General features: G+C 46.0%; 1 protein-coding gene across 12 annotated transcripts in view; it reads right to left on the reverse strand.

The window, feature by feature from the left end:
* The window catches only part of BEND7 (BEN domain containing 7), an 86,268-nt gene that overhangs the window by 61,880 nt on the left and 2,036 nt on the right, over window positions 1-22,352 (reverse strand). For 10 of the 12 annotated variants that reach the window (XR_002311607.2, XM_070472103.1, XM_070472100.1 and 7 more), the window contains one exon: window positions 20,783-20,866. The exons of 1 other annotated variant lie outside the window; for it this stretch is intronic. Coding sequence is in view for 8 of the 11 variants with exons in the window: in XM_070472103.1 (XP_070328204.1) it covers window positions 20,783-20,866 (84 nt within the window). In the remaining 3 variants the exon portion in view is untranslated. Of the gene's footprint in view, window positions 1-20,782; window positions 20,867-21,713; window positions 21,945-22,352 lie in introns of those variants that run through there. One more of the 12 variants, XM_020881325.2, reaches the window with a different exon arrangement.

The raw sequence follows: 22,352 nt of genomic DNA on the forward strand, positions 1-22,352 counted from the left end.
TGCCGAAGGAGTGGAATTAAGGATGCCTCCTGTCTGGGATGTTGAAGAAGTGCTGGAAACAGTGGCGATGGCTACATACCACTGTGAACATCCTTTTTGGAAAAGGCCTTTTAAGGGAACTTCCTGGTGGTCCAGTGGTTACAACTCGGTGCTTTCACTGCTGTGGGCCCAGGGTTCGATCCCCAGTCAAGGAACTAAGACTCCAAAAGCCACAGAGTGCAGCCTCCAGAAAAGGTTTAAAACTCCTTGCAAAAAAAAAAAAAAAACAAAAAAAACCACCTCCTTGCATTTTCCAAGTAATGGTAGTTAAACAGGAAAAAGTCAAGTTTATCAGTGAGAAATACTGAGATAACCATGATTTATACTGAATAGTGCCAGTACCTCCTCCTCAAACACTAGCAGAAGCTGGCGTGGAGCCGTATTGTACAAAAGGCTGAACCCTGACCTGTCAAATGAGAGCAGTGAGAAAAAGAGCAGGAAAAAAGGAAGCAGGGTCCATCAAGACCACACGGCAGCTCTCTCCACCACAATGCTCGACACGTGAGTGGAATAGCCAGGCATCTGCAGTGGACTCTGCACCCTGAGAAGACCCGGGTTAGCATCAATGCCCCAAACCTGTGCTGACTTGCAGACACTATCAAGGTCCTGGCTGGCCATCCCTGGGGGCGGCAGCCACGTTTGCCAGGGACACGTAGGCCTGGGGGTGCTTATGGCAAGAAGGGTCTGAAAAGCATAGAGAACAGAGTGATGGCTGCCAAGTGAACCCTTTGCTCTGAAGCAATCTGAAGTGGAAGCCCCCAAATAAAGAGGAGCCAAGATCTACCGAAGAGAATGTATCAGAACCTGCATTCCCACAACAGTCCTTGGAGTCCAGTTGAGAACACTGTGTAGTCTAAATGCCACTAAGAAGGAAGGATGCAAACCTCGGCTGCAGGATCGGTGAACTGGTGGAATCAAATGTGTTGATCGGGGGGGGGGTTAACCCACACACGTGCCGCCACGTGCTGGGCGACCCTCCTGTTCAACTGAAGTGTTAGGTGGAATATAATTAAGAAGCCCAGGGCATAGAAAAGACGTCTTTTGGTAATGATAACCCTACATGCAAAACAGAAAAAGAGACTCAGATGTATAGAACGGATTTTTGGACTCTGTGGGAGAAGGCGAGGGTGGGATGTTTCGAAAGAACAGCATCAAAACATGTGTATTATCTAGGGTGAAACAGATCACCAGCCCGGGTTGGATGCATGAGACAAGTGCTCGGGCCTGGTGCACTGGGAAGACCCAGAGGGAGCGGGTAGAGAGGGAGGTGGGAGGGGGGATCGGGATGGGGAATACATGTAAATCCATGGCTAATTCATTTCAATGTATAACAAAAACTACTGTAATGATGTAAAGTAATTAGCCTCCAACTAATAAAAATAAATGGAAAAAAAAAATAAAAAGAACGTATAAATTAAAAAAAAAAAAAGAAAGAAAAGACGTCTTTTCATTGAAAAGACGAGGTTCCTTACAAATCTGCTTAGATAACATCAGGTTCAATCATCTATTCAATAAATATTTACTGTACTATTACAACTAAATATGAGATTTCTGTAGGAGCAAAGAAAGAAAAAGACAAGAAGGACAAGATACCATCTCTCCCCTCCGGGAGTTTACAGCCTCACTTGGAACCCAGATGAACACACAAGGATTCCGAGGACTCAGGGCCTCCCTCCTGACATGTGGGCAAGCTCACCCAGCCTGGGCCACCCATGGGAGGCAGGAGCTCTTTTTAACTGAGACTGAGGAAGTGATGCCAAGACAGGTCCCAAGACAGAATGCCACGGATCCAGGCTGGGAAAATGGGGCTGCAAAGCAGAAAGGGGAAGAAAGGCTTGAGACAGGGAAGAAAGGCCAGGGGAGCAAAGAAACACCAGGACATGAATTGACATGGGCTGTCACGCTGCTTCTCAAATGTGTCCCTCAGTGGGACGGACTGAGACAGCAGCACTGACATACACACTACCACATGTAAAACCGAGAGCTAGTGGGAAGCTGCTGTACACCCCGGGGAGCTCAGCTCAGCGCTGGGACGACGGAGAGAGGCGGGATCAGGGTTGGGTGGGAGAGAGGCCCAGGAGGGAGGGGACACATGTACACAGATGGGTGACTGACTTCACTGTACACCAGAAACTAACACAACAGTGTAAAGCAATTATCCTCCAATGAAAAATAAATTTTAAAAAGTATGTCCCTCAAAGAACATCTACAGACAGAGCAGAAAAAACATCCATGAGAAGTTTAGGGGCAAGGCCTTAAAAGGGGATGAAGGAACAATTTTCTTTGATGGTTTCATGCTTTATCTAAAAAAATAAATGCAAGTATTCTCTGCTTTGAGCCCACCGAAATGTGCAGATCCCTCTCTCCATGGAACAACCCAGGGCCCCACAGTCCCCCAACTCAGAACCATTACAGAAGGCAGAGGGCTGTTGCTTATGACTGTCTACAGCTATGTGCTCTAGGAATACATCTATAGCACGATCGGACAGATTAAACCTAGAGAACACAGGATAAATGCTGTGGATGATGCCTAAACTACGAGTGTTTTGGGAATGACTGGACGAGATCACTTTGTGAGGATTAAGCTGACTTCACGAAGAGAGGAAGACCTGAGTTGGTGAAGAACATGCGGCCAGCAAGTCCATGGGCGCTTTGAGGGAGAGAAGAGAGAAGACCACTGAAGGCAGAGGAAAAACCAGGTGGGCCATGGTGAGAAGCTGATTGGTTGGACTGAATGATCACTGAATGGGCAAAACATAGAACACAGGGACCTTGTTTTTACTTTATCCTGAAAATGACAGGACATCAATGAAGAAAGCAATACGACACCACTAGAACTACCCAACCAATTCAGAGAGTTTATCTACTTTTCTCTTCCCCAAATGTATTCATAACAAGGAAAAATTTGATTTTATAACAAATATAGCATGGCCTCCCAAATGAATGTTCCTTCATCAGACATGGACTGTAACTCCAGCCACATTAAGTGGGTAGGTCAGAAGCCACCACTTCGAATAATGTTAAGGAATAATCAAGCCAAAGAGCTCAGATCCCAAATGTACAGGACAGGTCTTACAAATCAGTGAAGAAGAAGACGACGACACATACCTACTAACAATGGAAAATGGGCACAAGACATGAACATGCAACTCATAAGGGAAATAAATAGTTCAAATCTCTTAATGTCCCTAATGATTAATGTAACAAAAATTACATAAAGTGAAATTCTTTGTCTATTAATTTGGCAAAGACTATGGACATGACTGAAGCTACTTAGCAGCAGCAGCAGCAGCATAGGTTCATAGGGCTTCCCAGATGGTGTAATGGTAAAGAATCCATTGCCAAGCAAGAGACTCGAGTTTGATCCCTAGGTTGGGAAGATCCCCTGGAGAAGGAAATAGCAACCACTCTGGTATTCTTGCCTGGGAAATCCCATGGACAGAGGAGCCTGGCAGGCTACAGTCCATGGGGTTGCAAGAGTTGGACATGATTTAGTGACTAAACAACAATAAATAGATTCAAAAAGCTCATTTTTGATGAAGGTGTAGGGTTATGGTCCCTCTCATAGGCTGCAGGTAGGGGCCCTTTTAGGGGAAATTCGGCAATTCCACTCATAGGCATTTATCCTACAGAAACATTTAGACAAATGTCTATGACATACTTATAAGAACATTCACGGTAGCATCATTTTCACTAGTGAGACATAGCAAACCATCCAGCCATCAATCAGTGAGTATTAGATAAGTGAATTATGGCATATCTGTAGACTGAGATTACAGTGTATCTTTACATGTCTGAAAAGGATGAAGCAGACCTTTTTACAGTCATTTGGAAATAAGTGCAGGATTATCCTATAAACTCCATGAAGGCTGAGACCATGATTATTTCCTTCAATACTGGATAGTCAGAGCCTGCCTGGCTTAAACTAGGCACTCAACCTGTGTGGAACAGATGGAGATTTGGTTAAGCAAAAAAACAATTACAAAACACTATACAGGATAGTTCTATTTTCCTTTTTTTAATGGTTGGTTTATTTTTCATTCATTTTTGGCTGTGCTAGATCTTAGCTATTGTGCACAGGCTTTCTCCAGTTGCAGAGAGCCGGGGCGTTACTCTCCGGTTGCGGTGCTTGGGTTTCGCACTGCAGCGGCTTCTCCGGGTGAGGAGCACGGACTCCAGGGTGCACGGGCTTCAGAGTTGCAGCTCGCGGGCCCAGCAGCTGCAGTTTACGGGCTCCACAGCGAGGGCTCAGCGGTTGTGGTGCATGGGCTTAGCTGCTCCACAGAATGTGGAGTCCTCCTGGACCAGGGATTACCGAACCTATGTCCCCCGAGTTGGCAGGTGGATTCTTATCCACTGCGCCACCAGAGAAAGCCCCATTTTCCTTTTTGTAACACACACGCCTGTATTTTTTACGCATACTCTACGGTTATCGCTGGAGAGGGTGACTGGGACAGGATTTTTTTAATATCTTGTTTTCAACTTTATAAATGAAAACTGTAAAAAAAATGATTTTGAAATGAATGTGTGTTAATTTTTGTAAGAAAAAAAATAATCTGGAAGAATGATGTACACTCTTTTCCCTGTGAGATTGTAAAGTTGGGTATAGGCAACTGGTGGAAACAGCTTTGGACATAAAAAAATCTTCTCTGATGTTTCCCAGGAAAGATGAAGCTGGGCAGGAGTGGGAAGTAGGTGGTGAAAAGGAAGTCAGGGAAGGAGGGGTCTGCCTGGGGTGCACTTTGCAATCCAGGGGTACAGGCCTAAAATGATTTTCTCTTGAAGCTTACAAACCATGGTTGTTGTTGTTGTTGTTTTTAATGAATATTTATTTTGGCTGCGTCTGGTCTCAGCTGCAGCTCGCCGGATCTTTGCTGCACCATGTGACTGCCCTTGTTCTGATGCACAGACTTTCTAGTTACAGAACACAGTTTCTCTAGTTTCAGCACGTGAGCTTAGTTGCCCCATGGCATGTGGGATCTTAGTTCCCCAACCAGGGATCTAATTTGCGTCCCCTGCAATTCCAGGCTGATTCTTTACCATCAGATCACCAGGGAAGTCCCAAGCTATGTGTTTTTTACAGGAATTTGGATGTGCTTAGGAGGAAAAGGGTTAGAGTCACCATTTATGGACCACCACTTTACTATGTACAGGGCCCTCAGGCAAGCACACTGCCTACCCTTAATCCTGATCACAAGCTAAGAGGTTCAGAGGTTGATGAATACATCTTCCCCAGGAGAAAACACAGACTTTGAATTTAGACATTAGAGACCCATTACCTTCCAAGGTCCATGAGCCTCACTGTTCTACCAGGATGGGCGGGGAACTAACTAGCTGGCCAGCAGGAAGGGTTCCATCTGTGAAGCCCATTGCGCTGCATCCAGGAAGCTGTAGAGACCTGCATTGGGCACTGCATGAAGTGGTCAGCACATTAACCACCCACTGATCTTAATACCCATGGTGGGAACAATGAAATCTTTGGACCACACTATCTTTACGGAGCCCAACTTAGCTGTACAGTTTCAAACTAAGAAGGCAGCTCAGACATGTCCTTTAAATTCAAAACAGGGCTCATGTGAGTCCCGTTAGTCCTACGAAAGATGAGAATTTATTTGTGCTTATGGTTCTCTGAGACATAAAGCAAAAGTCTTCAAAGGCTGATAACACACATTGGAAAAATATAACAAGACTGCAGACCAAGGGCTGCTTTCATTTTCCGAGAGGAGCATAAACAAAATCTTGCCCTCGTTTAATCAGAAATAAAATGTTCATAATTGACTGTCAAAAGAAACAATCTGTTTCCATATAACCTGAAATCCTGACCCTCTGCTCTACTGCACAGAAAACTCTTAAAGAACGCTAGTACAGAACTGCACATTGCCCCTACTGACTTAAGTATTAACTTACATACCATATCGTGGGTCAATTAAGGATGAACAAGCAAAGTACTGGCGGTACTGTTTCTTCGGTCATTTAAATTTTTAAAAATATTCCAACTTAAAATACTCATGCTGTTGTACAGTTTCATCTTCAGTATTCAGTTCAGTTCAGTCCAGTCGCTCAGTCGTGTATGACTCTTTGTGACCCCATGAACCACAGCACGCCAAGCCTCCCTGTCCATCACCAACTCCCAGAGTCTACCCAAACTCATGTCCACTGAGTCAGTGATGCATCTAATCATCTCATCCTCTGTCGTCTCCTTCTCCTCCTGCCTTCAATCTTTCCCAACATCAGGGTCTTTTCAAATGAGTCAGCTTTTCGCATCAGGTGGTCAAAATACTGGAGTATCAGCTTCAACATCAGTCCTTCCAATGAACACCCAGGACTGATTTCCTTTAGGATAGACTGGTTGGATCTCCTTGCAGTCCAAGGGATTCTCAAGAGTCTTCTCCAACATCTTCAGTATAAATAATATTAATGATGATGAGAAATGTATGATGTTCACAGCATCTTTCTCTTCCACGAATCTCAAGAAACGGATAACTGTGGGCCCGAAGGCACCTGGAGACTGGCAGTGGCTGCCTTCCCCGAGCGAGGCCAGGGATGAGGCAACCGCGGCTGCACTCAGCAGCTTCCAAACTTTCTGGACTGTGATTCACAGCAAGAAAATCAAAGTTTCATGAATTTATCCTTCCTGCATGCAAGACACTCTGATAGTTTCTAACCTATTTCTCTTATTATTATTGTATCAATAGTTTGTGTGGGTGACAGTCTGCTAAACTGACTTCACGACCCACTTACAGGTCATGGCCAATGCCTTAAATGCTGAAGTTTTCTTGGACCCTGTCCCACACGGGCCTCTCCCTCTCCACACACTTCCTGGATTCACCCCACCCACCCGACCTCTCTTCTGGCTCCAGTGACAATCTGTCTGTGACGACTTCGGCCCTGATCCCACTTCAGGGCTCTAGACCCACACATCCAATTGCCCATTGGACAGTTCCACTTGGACATTTCAAAAGCAACCTTAAAACTACCTCCAAGAATGTATTTTACAACGACTATCACCAAGCCTTGATAAACAGCACCAGCTTGGCCATCCAAGCCAGAAAACTGGGCCTCATCTTCCATCTCTTCCCTCCCACAGCCACTTAAACACTGAGTGCTGCTTATTGTAACTTCTAGATTACTCAGGAGTCCTTCCACCCCTCTCTCACCATCACTTGATGGGGCTACGGCCAAAAGCCTGCCGCACTGCTCCATCCCACCACAGTCAATGCTGAAGCCAGGGTGATCTTTTGGAAATGCAGATCTCATCAAATGACCTGCCTTGGTGGAAGGTGAAGGGGCCCAACTCTTGCATTGGGGGCTTCTCCAGCCTTGGCTCTGGCCACGTCTCCCCCTGTTCTAGGCGGTGGCTCTTGGGTCTGATACACATTAGAATCACATGGATAGCTTTAAAAAAAACCAGGCCTAACTTCAGGACAGTTGAATCCAAACCCCATTAGTGACTATATTGGATGGCCAGAGGGCTCCCCATTTCAGCTCTACGGAAGGTCTTCAGGGACTTCCCTGGCAGTCCAGTGACTAAGACTCTGTTCTTCCAGTGCGGAGGGTGGCGGGCTCAAACCCTGGTCAGGGAACTAAGATCGCACATGCCATTTTCATGGCCAAAAAAATATTTTTTTTTTAATAAAAGAAAAAAAGAATTTCTCTAAGGAGGGTCTTTGGCTCCTGGGACAGGCTCTCACTTCCTTACTGTCTCACAGCCTCAGCCCCACCTTATACTTACTCTTTAGGTCCTTCTTTGCTTAAACGTCCTCTTCTCAAGGGTCACCTCCCTTCACCCCCCAGGTGAGGTCCCCTGGCTCTGCCTTTCTATCACAACCTATGGGTTGTCAAATCTCCCAGCCTGGCACCAAGGGCTGCTCAATAAAGACCTACTAATGGGTATAGGAATGGTTAATTCTAGAATCAGATATGCTGAAGCTACTGTTGAGGAAAATTGGGGGGGGGGGACAACCCCCCAACACCACTGATGTACAAGGCATAAACCGACATCTGTGACAGAAGTTCTCCTTGTTTCCATGGGGTGTGGGGGGTTGGCCAGATGAGGCTACTTGACGCCTGAAAGTGAAAGTCGCTCCATCATGTCTGACTGTTTGCAACCCCATGGACTCTATGCCCATGGAATTCTCCAGGCCAGAATACTGGAGTGGGTAGCCCTTCCCTTCTCCAGGGGATCTTCCCTTCCCAGGGATCGAACCCAGGTCTTCTGCACTGCAGGCAGATTCTTTGCCAGCTGAGCCAGCAGGGAAGCCCAAGAATACTGGAGTGGGTAGTCTGTCCCTTCTCCAGGAGATCTTCCCGACCCAGGAATGGGACCAGGGTCTCCTGCACTGCAGGTGGATTCTTTACCAACTGAGCTATCAGGGAAGCCCTACAGTCAGTGTCTTCCTACAAAAGCTCCCCAGGGGAACATGTCTCATTCTCTGCCTCTTCCCAGTTCAGCCAGGGAAACAAACAAGAAATCCACACCACCCCCACCCCCACCCCCCACCTCCTTTCACAAAGGATAAGACTAGTTGCCAAAACAAACAAACAAACAAGATAGGGACTTCCCTTGGGAACCAGTGGTTAAGACTTCACCTTCCGATGCAGGAGGTGGCGCCGGGTGGGGTGGGGGGGTGATGGTTCACGGGGAGCTAAGATCCTACATGCCTTGCAGCCAAAAAACCAGAATGTGAAACAGAAACACTGTTGCAACAAAGTGAATAAAGACTTTAAAAATGGTCTACATCAAAGACTTGAGTTGCCCAGAATGACCAAAGGAAATCAGAGGAAGATGGACTAGGTCTGGGTCCACGTCCCTGCCTCTCACAGGAGGAGTTAAACAGTTCACAGGGACGCCTCGAGCTCCCACTCCCGCAGTGACGACGGCACCGCTATATTTCACACAGCGCTTATTAAGGTACCCATTAAAGTCTTGCTAGTAATTGAAAAAATTATATATGTGCGAGGAGAATGAGTTAATGTTCACAGAAGAACCTTTACTCGTGCACCTCCTGACTCCTTACTTTCAAGGTGTGCCTTAACCTTGCATTTTTGTGGGGTTCTTTACATCTTATACGTGGGCGTAAAGTCACATTTGAGATATAATTCCATTAGCCACACAAGCAACTTCGGAGGCTATTATGTTGCATCAACTTTTTCTGTAAAAAATAAATTGTTCAGGATATTATTCCTGGAACAGAATAAATTCTTGGAATTACCGAGTAACTTATGTGCCGCACCACTGTTCCAAGAACACATTACTTATTTTATCATGACAAAGTCAAGTTATTAATCTTCTGGCTTCCATTTCAACAATGAGAAATTCTGCGAGATGCACAGCAGACACCTGCATTCCATCTCAGTTCAACTTTATATCGTCCATAAACATCTCTGTTTTGGACACCTCGTCCAAACAAATGCTCACGGAATACTCGATATAGCATTCGATTTTATGAAACTATAAAAGCTCCTTGCTGTTAATTACAGAGACAAATGTCCCATCACACATTTGGTTACCAGATAGCATAATTAGTTTTCTCCATTAACCTTTCAGATGTAAAATTTGATTTCCAAGTTAAAAAAAAAAAAAACAAAAAACATTGTAAAACCCTTGGAATTCAGGGAACACACTATATATTTGTACATGCTGGGGGAGAAAATTGCAATACTAAGAGAACAATTTTATGGATTCTTATTTACCAGGATACTGTCTGGAATCTTGAAAGAAAACCTGTCTAAACTTCTTCACGGTTTTAAAATATATGCTCAGATATGCAGGCAGTAAGCCGTTCATTGTGTGGAAAGGAGGTGCAGTAACCTGACCCTGAATGGAAGGTGCCCTCTGATCTCTTCCTTCTCCAAAGGGTGAACTGGTCCATCACAGCCTCTGTCTCTGCTGTCCCTCTGCACACAGGGCATCTGAGAGAGAATGGTGAAGGAAGGGCATCCAGGCTTTTCCCCCACTCAGAGCTAAAGGACCTGGACTTCCCTGATGGTCCAGTGGTTAAGAATTGGCCTGCCAATGCAGGGGACACAGGTTCAATCCCTGTGTCCGGGAAGATTCCACACGCTACAGGCACCTAAGCCCATGCGCCGCAATTACTGAAGCCCATGCACACGAGAGCCTGGGCTCCACAACAAGAGAAGCCATAGCAACGAGAAGACCACACACCGCAAGAAGACAGTAGCCCCTGCTCACCACAACTAGAGAAAACCCGTGTGCAGGAGCCTAATCCCAGCACGGCCAAAAACAATTTTTTAAAAAGCTAAAGAACCCCACAACCCTGGCATGCGAAGGGCCACACTCTGGCTCACACGTGCTGGAGGCTGGTCGTCACAGTGACTGAGTGGGAAGCTCTCGACCTGCATGTGTATTTATGATGCCAACATTCAGAGGGTACGATCCTAACCTCCTTCCATGTGTACGACAGTCCTGCCCAAGAAAACCTTCTCGGCTTGACAAACCGTTCCACTCGGATCAGCTGATGACTGGAGGCAAAATACATTTCAACATGTTTTAACATGGTACTCATTTATCCAAAATTAGCAACCCAGAGCCTACGTGTCGCCAGGTATTGTGCCCTGGGAGCACAGGAAGCTCAAAGTCTTGCCCTGCAGGAATTCAAGCTGAGACTCGAGGGGTCAATAGAGATCTCACAGACAAGGCAGTTAGGTAGAGGTGATCGCAGGCAGGGACCAGCACCCCAGTACTGCAATATTTCAGGGATACCCTCACATGGTGGGGTCTAAGTCTGCAAGACCCTGGGGGCAGGGGCAGGAACACACACAAAGGCATCCTAGTCTTGAGTTCAACTTTAAAAGGGGGCCAGCTATTAACTTAACCGGAAAGAAAAACATGTGTAATGAAAAGTAACCGTGGACTTCCCTGGTAGGACAGTGGGTAAGAAGCTACCTGCCGATGCTCGGAACACAGGTTTGAGCCCCTGTCCGGGAATATTCTACATGTTTCAGAGCAGCTAAGCCTGTGCATAGCAACTTCTGAGCCAGCACTCTAGTGCCTCTGGACCACAACTACTGAGCCCTCGAGCCTGGAGCGCCGCAACCAGGGAAGCCCATGCACCACCCAACAAAGAGCAGCCCCAGCTCTCGGCAACTGGAGGAGGCATGTGCGCAGCAATGAAGACCCAGCACAATCAAAAACTTTAAAATAAATGAAATTAATTACTTTAAAAATTATTATTAAAAAAGAAAAAAGAAAAGTAACTGTTGGGTATTTCTCCTGACATGTGAGGTCCAGGTAACTCCTGAGATGGACACATAGATTTTCACCTCGTGAAGCCAAGATGGGAGCTTGGAGGTAAAAGAGGTGAATGATAAAGCTTCAGAGTAGCTGATCTCACTATTTTTAATTTGAAGTGGAGCTCCTCGCTCATTCACTGAGCACCCTTGGATGTTTGTAATGTGCCCAGCATGGTGCTGGGCAGTGGCGACACAGGAAGAGAGAGAGAATTAAACTGGCAGCGCCTTCATTTTGGTAGAAATGCTGTGGAAGGAGAGAGGAGGCAGAAATCAAAGAAGACTGCCTGGAAGAAGCAACGTCATCTTGGAGTCTTCAGGGATAAGAGATAGCCAAGCACAGAAGAGGGAGCATGGTGCAGGCTCAGGGTTGCAAGCAGAGGAGGTGGTCAGTGCAGGCAGTAAAGAGGGGAAGCGAGGTGGCTGCAGGAGTGGAAAGTGGTTTGGAGTGGCTGAAGCATAGGAAGTGGGAACAGCACTGTCAGGAATCAGTCTGAAGCAGGCAGGTGGCAGTTCCTGCGGGGTCTTAATCTATCTTCTGAGTCCTGACCTGAGAGCCAGACACAATAGGAGGTTCAGGTGGGGACGGGGGAGGGTGTGATCCTCCACGGGCCCTCCAGGCGCCCCTGCATCAATTACCATGGGCCCCTGCAAGCGTCCTGCTCCTGAGTAACCCTCCTTCACAGGTAGCATTCTCTCCAATACTTTTTGTGCTTTGTAAATGTCCTAGGTCTATTTTTAACTTTGAGATGCAAAACACACTGTTCCCCAGTCTCTTTTTCCCCTTATGAATGGCCATACTCTTTTCCTCCAAAAGGAAAAAAATCCATATTCCCATGGGAACCAGGGAGGCTAAACTGTTAAGACATCTCCTTAGAGTCTATCCCTTGTGAAGATTTCTTTGTTTCAGTGATGTTGTAGTGATAGGTGGGGGGAAAGCCAACTCTCACAACCCCACCATGAGTTTCACTCACAGGGCAGTCGTAGAACCACCCTGAGCTTTTAGGAGAAACTGAAAGAGGTGTGTGTAGACGCACACATCGGGGGTGGGGATGGAGGGTCCAAACGGGACAGTTACCAGGGTCTGTTGCCATCTGATGCATGGATTTTCTTAAATGCAGGTAGGAAAACCTGCTGCAAGTGGAGCCCAAGAACCAGACAGTTAGTTCTAAACATGGGCTTACAAACAGGGCAGGACCATCTTCAGCCCCTTTGTAAAGTTCTGCCAAGATCATGGTGAAGTACAGAGCCAGCAAAACATATGTTATTTTTCAATCTGGGTCCAGTATACTCATGCACGGAGATAACAGGGATTTGAGTACCCATCATGTGGGGTACCTATTGTATTCAAACAAATCACTGTGCTAAGTGGTCTAAAGCAGCTGTCCCCAACCTTCTTGGCACCAGGGACCTTTTTGGTGCAAGATGACTTTTCCACGGACCGGGGGCAGGCTATGGCTTTGGGATGATTCAAGGGCATTAAGTTTACCATGCACTTTATTTGTAATCTAATGCCACCGCTGATCCAACAGGAGGTGCCAGGGCACGGCCCAGAGGTTGGGGACTCCTGCTCTAAAGGATTCAAAAAAGAGTTTAGGTCCCACTTTCTCTGTGATCCTCCAATGTACAGGAGGAGAGGTGGGTTAAAAACAACCATAGTTCAACCTGGGATGTGTTCAGGGTGACGTGAAGCACGGTAAAGGCACATACAAAACAAGGAACTATTACAGGCAGTCTGCGGTAAATGCTATAGGAGAGCGGCATTCTTATTTACTGCTGAGGTGCCCAGAAGAAAAGATAACCTCTAACTCAGAGAAAAAGGGGACAAAAACAAATGCAGTGTTTTCTAGTTTGAGAATGTATTTCACCACAAAGGATGTGTTGTGTGCTATGGGGACACTGGATGAGGGAGTTAGGATCTCCATCAGCATTTCATTATAGAAGATAAGACCTTCCAGAGTCTGTCTGAGGTGTGCTGAGCTGTTAACCTGAGATTCAAACCAAGGCTTCACCGACCACAGTAGACATTAAACAAACCCGAGTCTCTTTCTTCCCGAATGGGTCCCGGGCTTCCCCTCAACCAAGCTTTTGGCCATGCCATTCCTTCTACCTGCGGTGGGGCCCCCTTTCTCACCTGAAATCCTACTTTGCTAGGGGTGAGGGGGCAGTGGGGCCCAGGGAGGTGAGATACATCGAAGTAGAAGATGGAGATGGAGATTAGGGGCAGACTGGATACTCAACATTAAGTTAAGGGATTTCAACTTGACCCTAGAATCCATGAGAAGACAGTTAAGTCTCTGAGCATGGGGTAGGATGATGAATTACATGTTAAGATCAGCTTTTTTGAGCAGAAGGCGGGGGTGGGGGTGGTGGCACAGAGAAAAGAGGACAGAATGAGATGTTAAAAGACCCAATTTTAAAGCCTGGTCAGCTACTAATTCCTGTGTGACCTTGGGCAAGTTGCTGTCATCTCTGAGGTCAGCTTCCCATTTGTATTCATCTAAGGGACATAACACCTACCTTCTGGAGGGGTTGTAGTATTAACTTAGTGATTAGTGGAAGCATGAGACAGCCTAGCAGCAAAAGCTCTTAAACTTCAGGCAATAAATTAAGTCCTCTCCAAGGACGACTAAGTCTGCGCCCAGAGCCACAGAAGCACAGGTACTTAAGAGCACTTATGTTCAGAGAAGCCACTAGTCCTTAAGGCTCCTCAAGAGGCTCTCAGATTGGACTTTACTCGCTCTTGTTTTTGAAACCATTTCTGGACCCACAGTAGAACCAGACATAGCATCAGTGCTGTAGGAATTCTCCAAAATCATCTGGACCAGAGGCTTTTCCACAGTGCTGAGGGCACCCTGACTATTCTGCAGAGGCCAGCACAGGAGGTGGGACATGGGGCAGGTGCTCAGGACCTCCTCCACCTGCTTCTGGCTGCTTTGCTCCCCTCCCACCTTTATACCCCTGGGAGTTCATTTCAACAAGCCTTCCACATGGGTAAGAGAGTTTTGAAGACAACAGACCCTGATTTGGATCCTGGTCCTGTCACTGAGTTACTCCATGAAAACCTCAAATTCCTCAAAGTGGGAATAATAATACTGTTGGGGAACAATTAATGGGATAACCAACCAGTCCATCCTAAAGGAGATCAGTCCTGGGTGTTCTTTGGTAGGAATGATTCTGAAGCTGAAACTCCAATACTCTGGCCACCTGATGTGAAGAGCTGACTCATTTGAAAAGACCCCAATGCTGGGAAAAATTGAGGGCAGGAGGAGAAGGGGACAACAGAGGATGAGATGGTTGGATGGCATCACTGACTCAATGGGCATGGGTTTGGGTGGACTCTGGGAGTTGGTGATGGACAGGGGGGTTTGTGTGCTGCAGTTCATAGGGTCACAAAGAGTCAGACAGAACTGAGCGACTGAACTGAAATGAATGGGATAACATGCAAAGTTCTCCATGTGGGGACTTCCGTGGTAGTCCAGTGGTTAGGACTCAGGACTTTCACTGCTGCGGCCCTGGGTTCAATCCCTGGTTGGGGAACTAAGATCCCATAAACCTCAAGGTGTAACCCCCCTCCAAAAAAAACCTCCCAAAACAAAGTTCTTAGCATGGTACCTGGCGTCCAGACAACTTGATGAATGACACTACTCTGGTTGGCTGGATTCCTAACCCCAGGAGAATCTTTGAGATTCGGGGGCCTCTGAAAGGGCTGGCTGTCATCAAGAAAGCCATTGAAAGATTCAAAACATCAGAGATCTTGACCCTGCTTGCTCAGCTCGGCTACTGCACCTTGAGCTTCGTCTTCTGAAAGCTGTTTCACAGACTCAACATTAAAGAGAACAGCCAGCACAGCACATAACCGGAGCACAATACATATTGGACTGAAAAAATGAATGGGACCAGACACCTGAAAAGACATGTTTTGCATCTATCTACTATAACGCTAAACCTAGGACAAAATCTAGATATAAAAAGATTTTCCAAAATGTTTGCTATCCATAACAGGATAATAAATTCATTATTGCATTAAAATACTTCCTAAAAGTGCCCTGATGCTGGCTGAGGTCTCTCCAATGATCCCTGGATTTGCCCAGCTCAACCAGGCAGAGGGAAAGACCTTGGGACAGGAGTCATGGGTTTAGTCCAGGATCTGCTACTTATGAGCAAGTCACGTAACTCTGAGCTTCACTTTCTTCCTCTGGGCAATGGGAATAATGACATCCACCCAGGCTACGCACAGGTCCGCTGTAAAAGTCATGAGATGGAACTTCCCTGGTGGTTCGGTGGTTAAGAATTCACCTGCCAATGCAGGGGACATGGGTTCGATCCCTGGTCCAAGATTATCTCACATGCCATGGGGCAACTAAGCCCACAAGCCACAGCTACTGAGCCAGCGCTGTAGAGCCCGTGCTCTGTATCAAGGGAAGCACCGCAGGGAGAGCCCCATGCACCACACCACAGCGTGATCCCCGCCTGCCAAAGCTAGAGAAAGCCCGCGCCCAGGGCAGCCAAATAAAAGAGCAAAATCAGGGGATATGGACCTCCCTGGTGGTCCAGTGGTTAACACTCTGTGCTCCCAATACAGGGGGCTGGGTTCAATCCCTAGTCAGGAACTAAGATCCCACATGCTGACACTAAGAGTTTGCATGCCTCAACTAAAGATCCCACATGTTGCAACAAAGATCGAAGACCTCAGGTGCCACAACTAAGACCTAGTGCAGCCAAAACAAAAAAAAAAAAATCATGACAGCTGGGCCAGTACTGTCCAAACTACAGAGCACAACCCTCACTTAAAGTCTGATTATAGTGATACTCGGTTCTCTGCTGAGGCTCCCATCACCTCTCCCACCTGGAATCTTCTCCAGCTCCCCTGCCTATTCAAACCCTCCCCAAGGTCACAGTGTCGCCTTTCCAGCACGCTCCACCCCACCCGCAATGTGATCCTTTCCTTCTAGCTCAGCTTTTGCCCTCAAGGCTCACGTCTGTCATTTTACCCCCCCCCCCCCCCCACACACACGCTGTGCTGCGGGGTGTTCCCAGCTCACATGGACTGGTGGGGTCCCAGCGATCACACCTGCCCCTTGGGAGGCCTGTGGCAGCCTCCCTGACACCTCTAGTGAAAGTCATTCAGTCGTGTCCGACTCTTTGCGACCCCATGGACTATACAGTCCATGGAATTCTCCAGGCCAGAATACTGGAGTGGGTAGACTTTCCCTTCTCCAGGGGATCTTCCCAACCTAAGGACTGAACCCAGGTCTCCCGCATTGCAGGTGGATTCTTTACCAGCCAAGCCACAAGGGAAGCCCAACAGCCCTAGTCTTGTCTACAAAACACGGATAGTGAGGACTCTTAAGAGATTTGCTCTGAGGGGTAAATGAGATCCTTCTTGTCAATGACTTGACTCAATGCTGGGCACACAGGAAGCGCTCAGACAACTGCAGTTGTTAGGATGACTGAATTCTGTCCTTCACTGCATCCTGAATTTGTTCAACAGGATTTTTTATTTTTTTGGCTGCACCAGTTCTTAGTTGCAGCATGTGCAATCTTTCACTGAGGCATGCGGGATCTAGCTCTCTGACCAGGGATCAAACCCAGGCCTCCTGCATTGGAAGCAGAGTCTTAACCACTGGACCAGCAGGGGAAGTCCCTGTCCAGCTGGATTTTAATCATTGAGAGAAGATCCCTCTCCTATCCACTTCTTTGATTGCCCCCAACCTCACTCCCATTCCAGAAAAGTGCTGAGTTTGTCATATATTCTCAAAAAATAAGAAAAATCTGTTACACTGATCAAAAGGAATTAAGCTGTTTTTCTCCAAAATAGTGCTCAAATCTTCATAGTGGCCCATCACGGCCAGCTGGACAAAGCCAATGTCCACAGGGTAATCTCTCCTGACCCTGCTAGCAAGTTAAAACGTGTGGAAGGAACACCCAAAAAGCTCTCGGTCAAACTGTTCACACCACTGAGCCATCCTAACCTGTTGAATGTGCTGCCTTAGTCAACAGCCTAAAAATATCCCAGGGAAATTGATGTGAGGTGGGAACCTCTGCCAAATTCTGGAGCACTCTTTTCCTGAGACATAACTGTAATCTTACAGGTGCAGATAATATCAGAGATGACACATATGGACATTTGACAGAAAATCCCATGCGGCATGCCAAAGGCCCTGTTTGAGGAATGTGTTACAGGTCAAACAGTTCTGCTGTTTTTGCTAACAATCTCCCTTGGGTGTCACAGACCTCACGTGGAATTCTACACCATGATGCGTAATATCATGGGTGGACTCAAACCATTTACAAAACAAATGTGACTGACATTTGCGAGAAAGAACTATAACCTAAAAAGTCCACTTTATAACACCATCAACAACAGAACTGTGTTTCATATGTTATCAGTAACTATTTTCAATTACTCTAGAAATCAGGTTTGCATAATCATTTGCTCTTCCCGTTTTTTTTTCCCCCCAAATTGACTTCAAGATCACAAAATAGAAATGTTCCATGGGAGCCATATCCCACTTTCCCCAGAATGAGCAAAAGACTGAGAATTACCCAGGCACTTTCACACTGTTCCATCTTGTCTCTTGATGTCTAAGGCCTCTGTGACCAACAGCGACTTAGAAACTTATCGCAAGCCTGGCCTTGCACTGATGTTCTCTTATCTTCCTGGGCTCGAGCTAGGAAAAATGAAGCCAGACCTGCCCCTTGGAAAGTTTGAAAGTGAAAGTGAAGTCACTCAGTCGTGTCTGACTCTTTGTGACCCCATGGACTGTAGCCTACCCGGCTCCTCTGTCCATGAGAGTCTCCAGGCAAGAATACTGGAGTGGGTTGCCATGCCCTCCTCCAGGGGACCTTACCGACCCAGGGATTGAACCCAGGTCTCCCTCATTGGAGGCAGACGCTTTAACCTCTGAGCCACCAGGGAAGCCTCTGAAAGTACCTCTTCCCAAATCGCGAGCACTAGCACATTTTGTACCTGGAATCCACCCACTGTATCGCATCCTCACCCTTTTCCAAGTACCCAGCAGACAGGGGGAATAGCCTGCTGTGTGGAGACGAACTAAACCAAGGATATGATGTTCCTTTTTTATGATAAATGTACCTCTTTCTACTAATTGGCAAGTTCTTCCTTTCAAATGGTTAGATTGAGTGGTGCTTTGATATAGAATTCCGACTGATCGAGTTAAGGGAACTGAAAATACAGGATTCTGAATAAGTGGAAGGAACTGAACAGAGTACAGTCCAGGAATATTCTCCTCCTGGGTCACAGCACCTCTCTTGACTGTGAACCTTTTGGGTTCTAGACCCTCAGAACAGAAATCAGATGCTGAGAGCAGTGTTGGCCCCAGCCACAGTCTCTGTCTGGATGGAAAGCGCCACACGCCTTCGGTGCTCGCTGGTGGAAGAAATGTCATTATTTCCCTCCTGTTTTACCTCTGTCCCAGTGATCCCCTACCTTTTTGGCACCAGGGACTGGTTTCGTGGAAGACAATTTTTCCATGGACTGTGGCGGGGGGATGGTTTCAGGATGATTCAAACGCGTTCCATTTGTTGGGCACTGTATTTCTATTATTATTACATCAGCTCTACTTCAAATCATCAGGCATTTCAGATCCCAGAAGTTGGGGACCCCTGCTCTAGTCAGTACCCATTTCACTTCTCAGTCCTTTGCAACCCACCCTTTCTCTTCCATCAAGCAAGATCAAGAGAACCCTCAACTGCCTGGCTTCCTTGTTGTTTTAACTGGCGGTACCCTGAATCTGAGCACCCATCTTGTTTCCAAAAGACCTACTATGTGTAAAATAGACAGCTGGTGGGAAGCTACTGTACAGCACAGGAAGCTCATATCGGAGCTCTGTGATGACCTAGACAGGTGGTATCGAGGAGGAGGTCCAAGAGGGAGGGAATATATGTACACATTATAGCTGATTTACGTAGCTGCACTTCCCTGGTGGCTCAGATGGTAAAGAATCTGTCTGCTATGCAAGAGACCCAGGTTCGATCCCTGTGTTGGGAAGATGCCCTGGAGTAGGGAATGGCAACCCACTCCAGTATTCTTGCCTGGAGAATCCCATGGACAGAGGAGCCTGGTAGGCTACAGCTCCTGGGGTCATAAAGAGTCAGATACGACTGAGCTGACTAACACTCACTTTTTCACTTTTCACAGCAGAAATTAACAAAATACTGTAAAGCAATTATCTTTCAATTAAAAATTTTTTTTAAATGACCTATCAACTCTCCCCAGAGACATGGCCATTCTGGCCCTTGCTTTCCAATGGCTCTTGCCAGGACTGTCTCCCGCTTCTGCTTCCTCATGGGGTACCCAGCTCTCACACTGCCACCCAGGCTCTAGGAAGTGTTGGGGGTGGGTACAGTGGAGGCCCAGTGCCATGATTTGTCCTCCACTCCGACCTCATAGGTACTTTATCCTTAGTGGCAAAATCCTAAATTGTTTCATTTTTGGTTCCTCTGTCCATGGGAATTTTCAGGCAAAAATACTGGAATGGGTTGCCATTTCTTTCTCCAGGGGATCTTCCCAACCCAGGGATCAAACCTGTGCCTCTTGTGTCTCCTGCATTGCAGATGGATTCTTTACCTTTTTGAGCTATTCGGGAAATTTTTTTGGCTCATGGTCTACAAGTAACAAAGTGCATGGGCAAGGCCCTTCAGGTACAGTTTCTGTAGTGAAAACCACACGTGGACAGAGCGGCATCATTTTAGGGAACCTACTCATCCATCATGAAGCTACTCTTGTTGGATGGCTTCCAAGGCGCTGCTTTGCTCGGCGTGGCCCTGGGGTGGCTCAGGAAGGAGGGTGGTGAGAGCAGAGACCGGCCTCCCTTCTCTGACGTGGTGTGAAGTGAGCATAAAGCTGGGCAGACGCACGAGGAGTGGCTCTGTGATCACCAGTCCTACCTAGAGGTGGTTTGACGGACCATCACACTTTCCTTTTCCTTCTGCTTTTTGGCTGGAGAGTTAATTTAATTTTGTCATGGCAGGATTAGCAACCAGGCCACAGCGGTGAAGGGACATTATCATCAGACAGCATATTAATCCTCTACCCCACCCAAGGAGGAGGCAAAAACCAAACAAATAGCAGCTTCCTGGAAATTGAATTTCTGTTATCCAGATGTCAAAGATGTAATACCCCAATTACACACACTATTGCCAATGAAGCATGCCCGCGAATATGCGATGTAAATGGGGTGAACACAGAGCCACAGAACTGCACGGTCAGCTTCTGGCTCCGGGACTGAGTGATAATTAGCACTGTGTGTAGACACTAATAAACATTTATGTCTGAAATTACAACTTTTAGCCATGTTAATAAGGGATCTATTGGCAATCTGTAAAATAAAAGGTCTTGAAAAGAATGTCATACATTAAGCGGTGGCAGACATTTCCCATTCTAGCACAATCTTTTTTTTTCCCCCTTCCCCCTAATTGCAAATGGCCACACTGTTTTGCTGAGAAATTAATTGACATAAGAACCTACCTAAAAAAATGGGTTGTGTCTCTTTGGCCTCCCCATTAACATCGCTGCTGAAGTCTGAGATCTTATAGACCTCATGGTGATAATCTGGGGTGAGAAAACAGCCAAAAATTAGAATTCTAATGACTTGCAAGATATGAATAAGCAAGAAAGGCGAGAATCTCATTATATACATTATGTGTAAGCTATACTTTATAATTTTTTGAGATCTCAGTTCATCACAGAATTTACAGTCACTGGTAATCCCTACCGCTCTGCTTACTCTGGAGAAGTACACAAACTTGAAATTATTATTTTCACTTTAGAAAACAGCTCTGCTTGATCACACAGTTTTCACAGGAAATTTGGTCCACAGATGCCAATTATATACCAGGCTTCTTTTCTTCCAAATGACAAGTATTTTTATAAGGAAAAGAAAAAAACCTTGCCCAATCATAGGCCAGAAGAAGATTCCAAATTTATCTCTACAACCTATTTGCATGAGTAGATGATAGTACGCTTCAGAGTTACCTGGTACTCTTAGTTTATCCAGAAAAATCCTAGCCTTTGAGCAGCTTGCAGGCAAGCACACATAAAAAATACTGATTTGTTATTTCAAATATAGTATAATTTGGAATAAGAAAGCGAGTCTTGTATTCAGCTACTACACTTCAACATACAATCGTTTAAGTTCTAAAAATGCACCTGCAAAGCAGAGAGAAAAAGCAGACCCATAATTTTTTTTTTTAAAAAAAGGAAAAAGACAGACTTGCTATGTCAGTCAAACTTTAAAACACAGTATTTTACAAGCTTCTCTAAAGAGGCTACTGCACTTTGGCAACTGTTTCTAAAAAGTAGGATTGCTTAGGTAAGAAATGAGACAATCCTTCTTAACAGTGATTCCCTTTTGGGGGCCTTAGCCCTCCCAGAACAAGGTCTACAAAACTTATCTCACTTTTAAGATAAAGTAGTTAAGTTCCATGAGTTTGAGCAAACTCCGGGAGATAGGGAAGGACAGGGAAACCTGGCATGCTGCAGTCCATGGAGTCTCAGAGTCAGACGCAACTGAGCAACTGAACAACAAAGTAAGTTTCCTGAAGTCATAAATAAGAAAGCCACCTAGATCCAGAATGAATCAGATAGACCAACAGGCCAGTCACAAATGGAGGTACTTTTAAAGTACAAATGACTGAGTAATCAACACTGCTGGGGAAAAAAAAAAAAAAAACTGTACAGAGAAAATAGCAAAGCCAAATATTTTGAATACGTACAACTACGACAGGCTTTTTTCATCAAACAGTATCCAAACCAAATTGGAGTTAACAGATAGGAGTAGATCTTCAAAATGTCTATAATCAAAATCAATTTCAGACTAACCGAAAGCAGGCTTTATTGAATCTACACCACAGTTAGCTTAGCTGGAAATTGCAATCGCCCTCTAATTTTCATCAGCTTACATGTGACTTCTCCAGGTTGTTAAAATAATCGCCTTGCTCTCTAGTCTGATGCCAGTGCTAGATACCACAACAGAGGAACAAAGTGGACAGGTTCTCTGGTTTGGTTTTGACTTCAAGCTGATTTAAAGATGACGCTT

Source organism: Odocoileus virginianus, chromosome 9 (genome assembly GCF_023699985.2).
Source record: "Odocoileus virginianus isolate 20LAN1187 ecotype Illinois chromosome 9, Ovbor_1.2, whole genome shotgun sequence".
Taxonomy (NCBI): domain Eukaryota; kingdom Metazoa; phylum Chordata; class Mammalia; order Artiodactyla; family Cervidae; genus Odocoileus; species Odocoileus virginianus.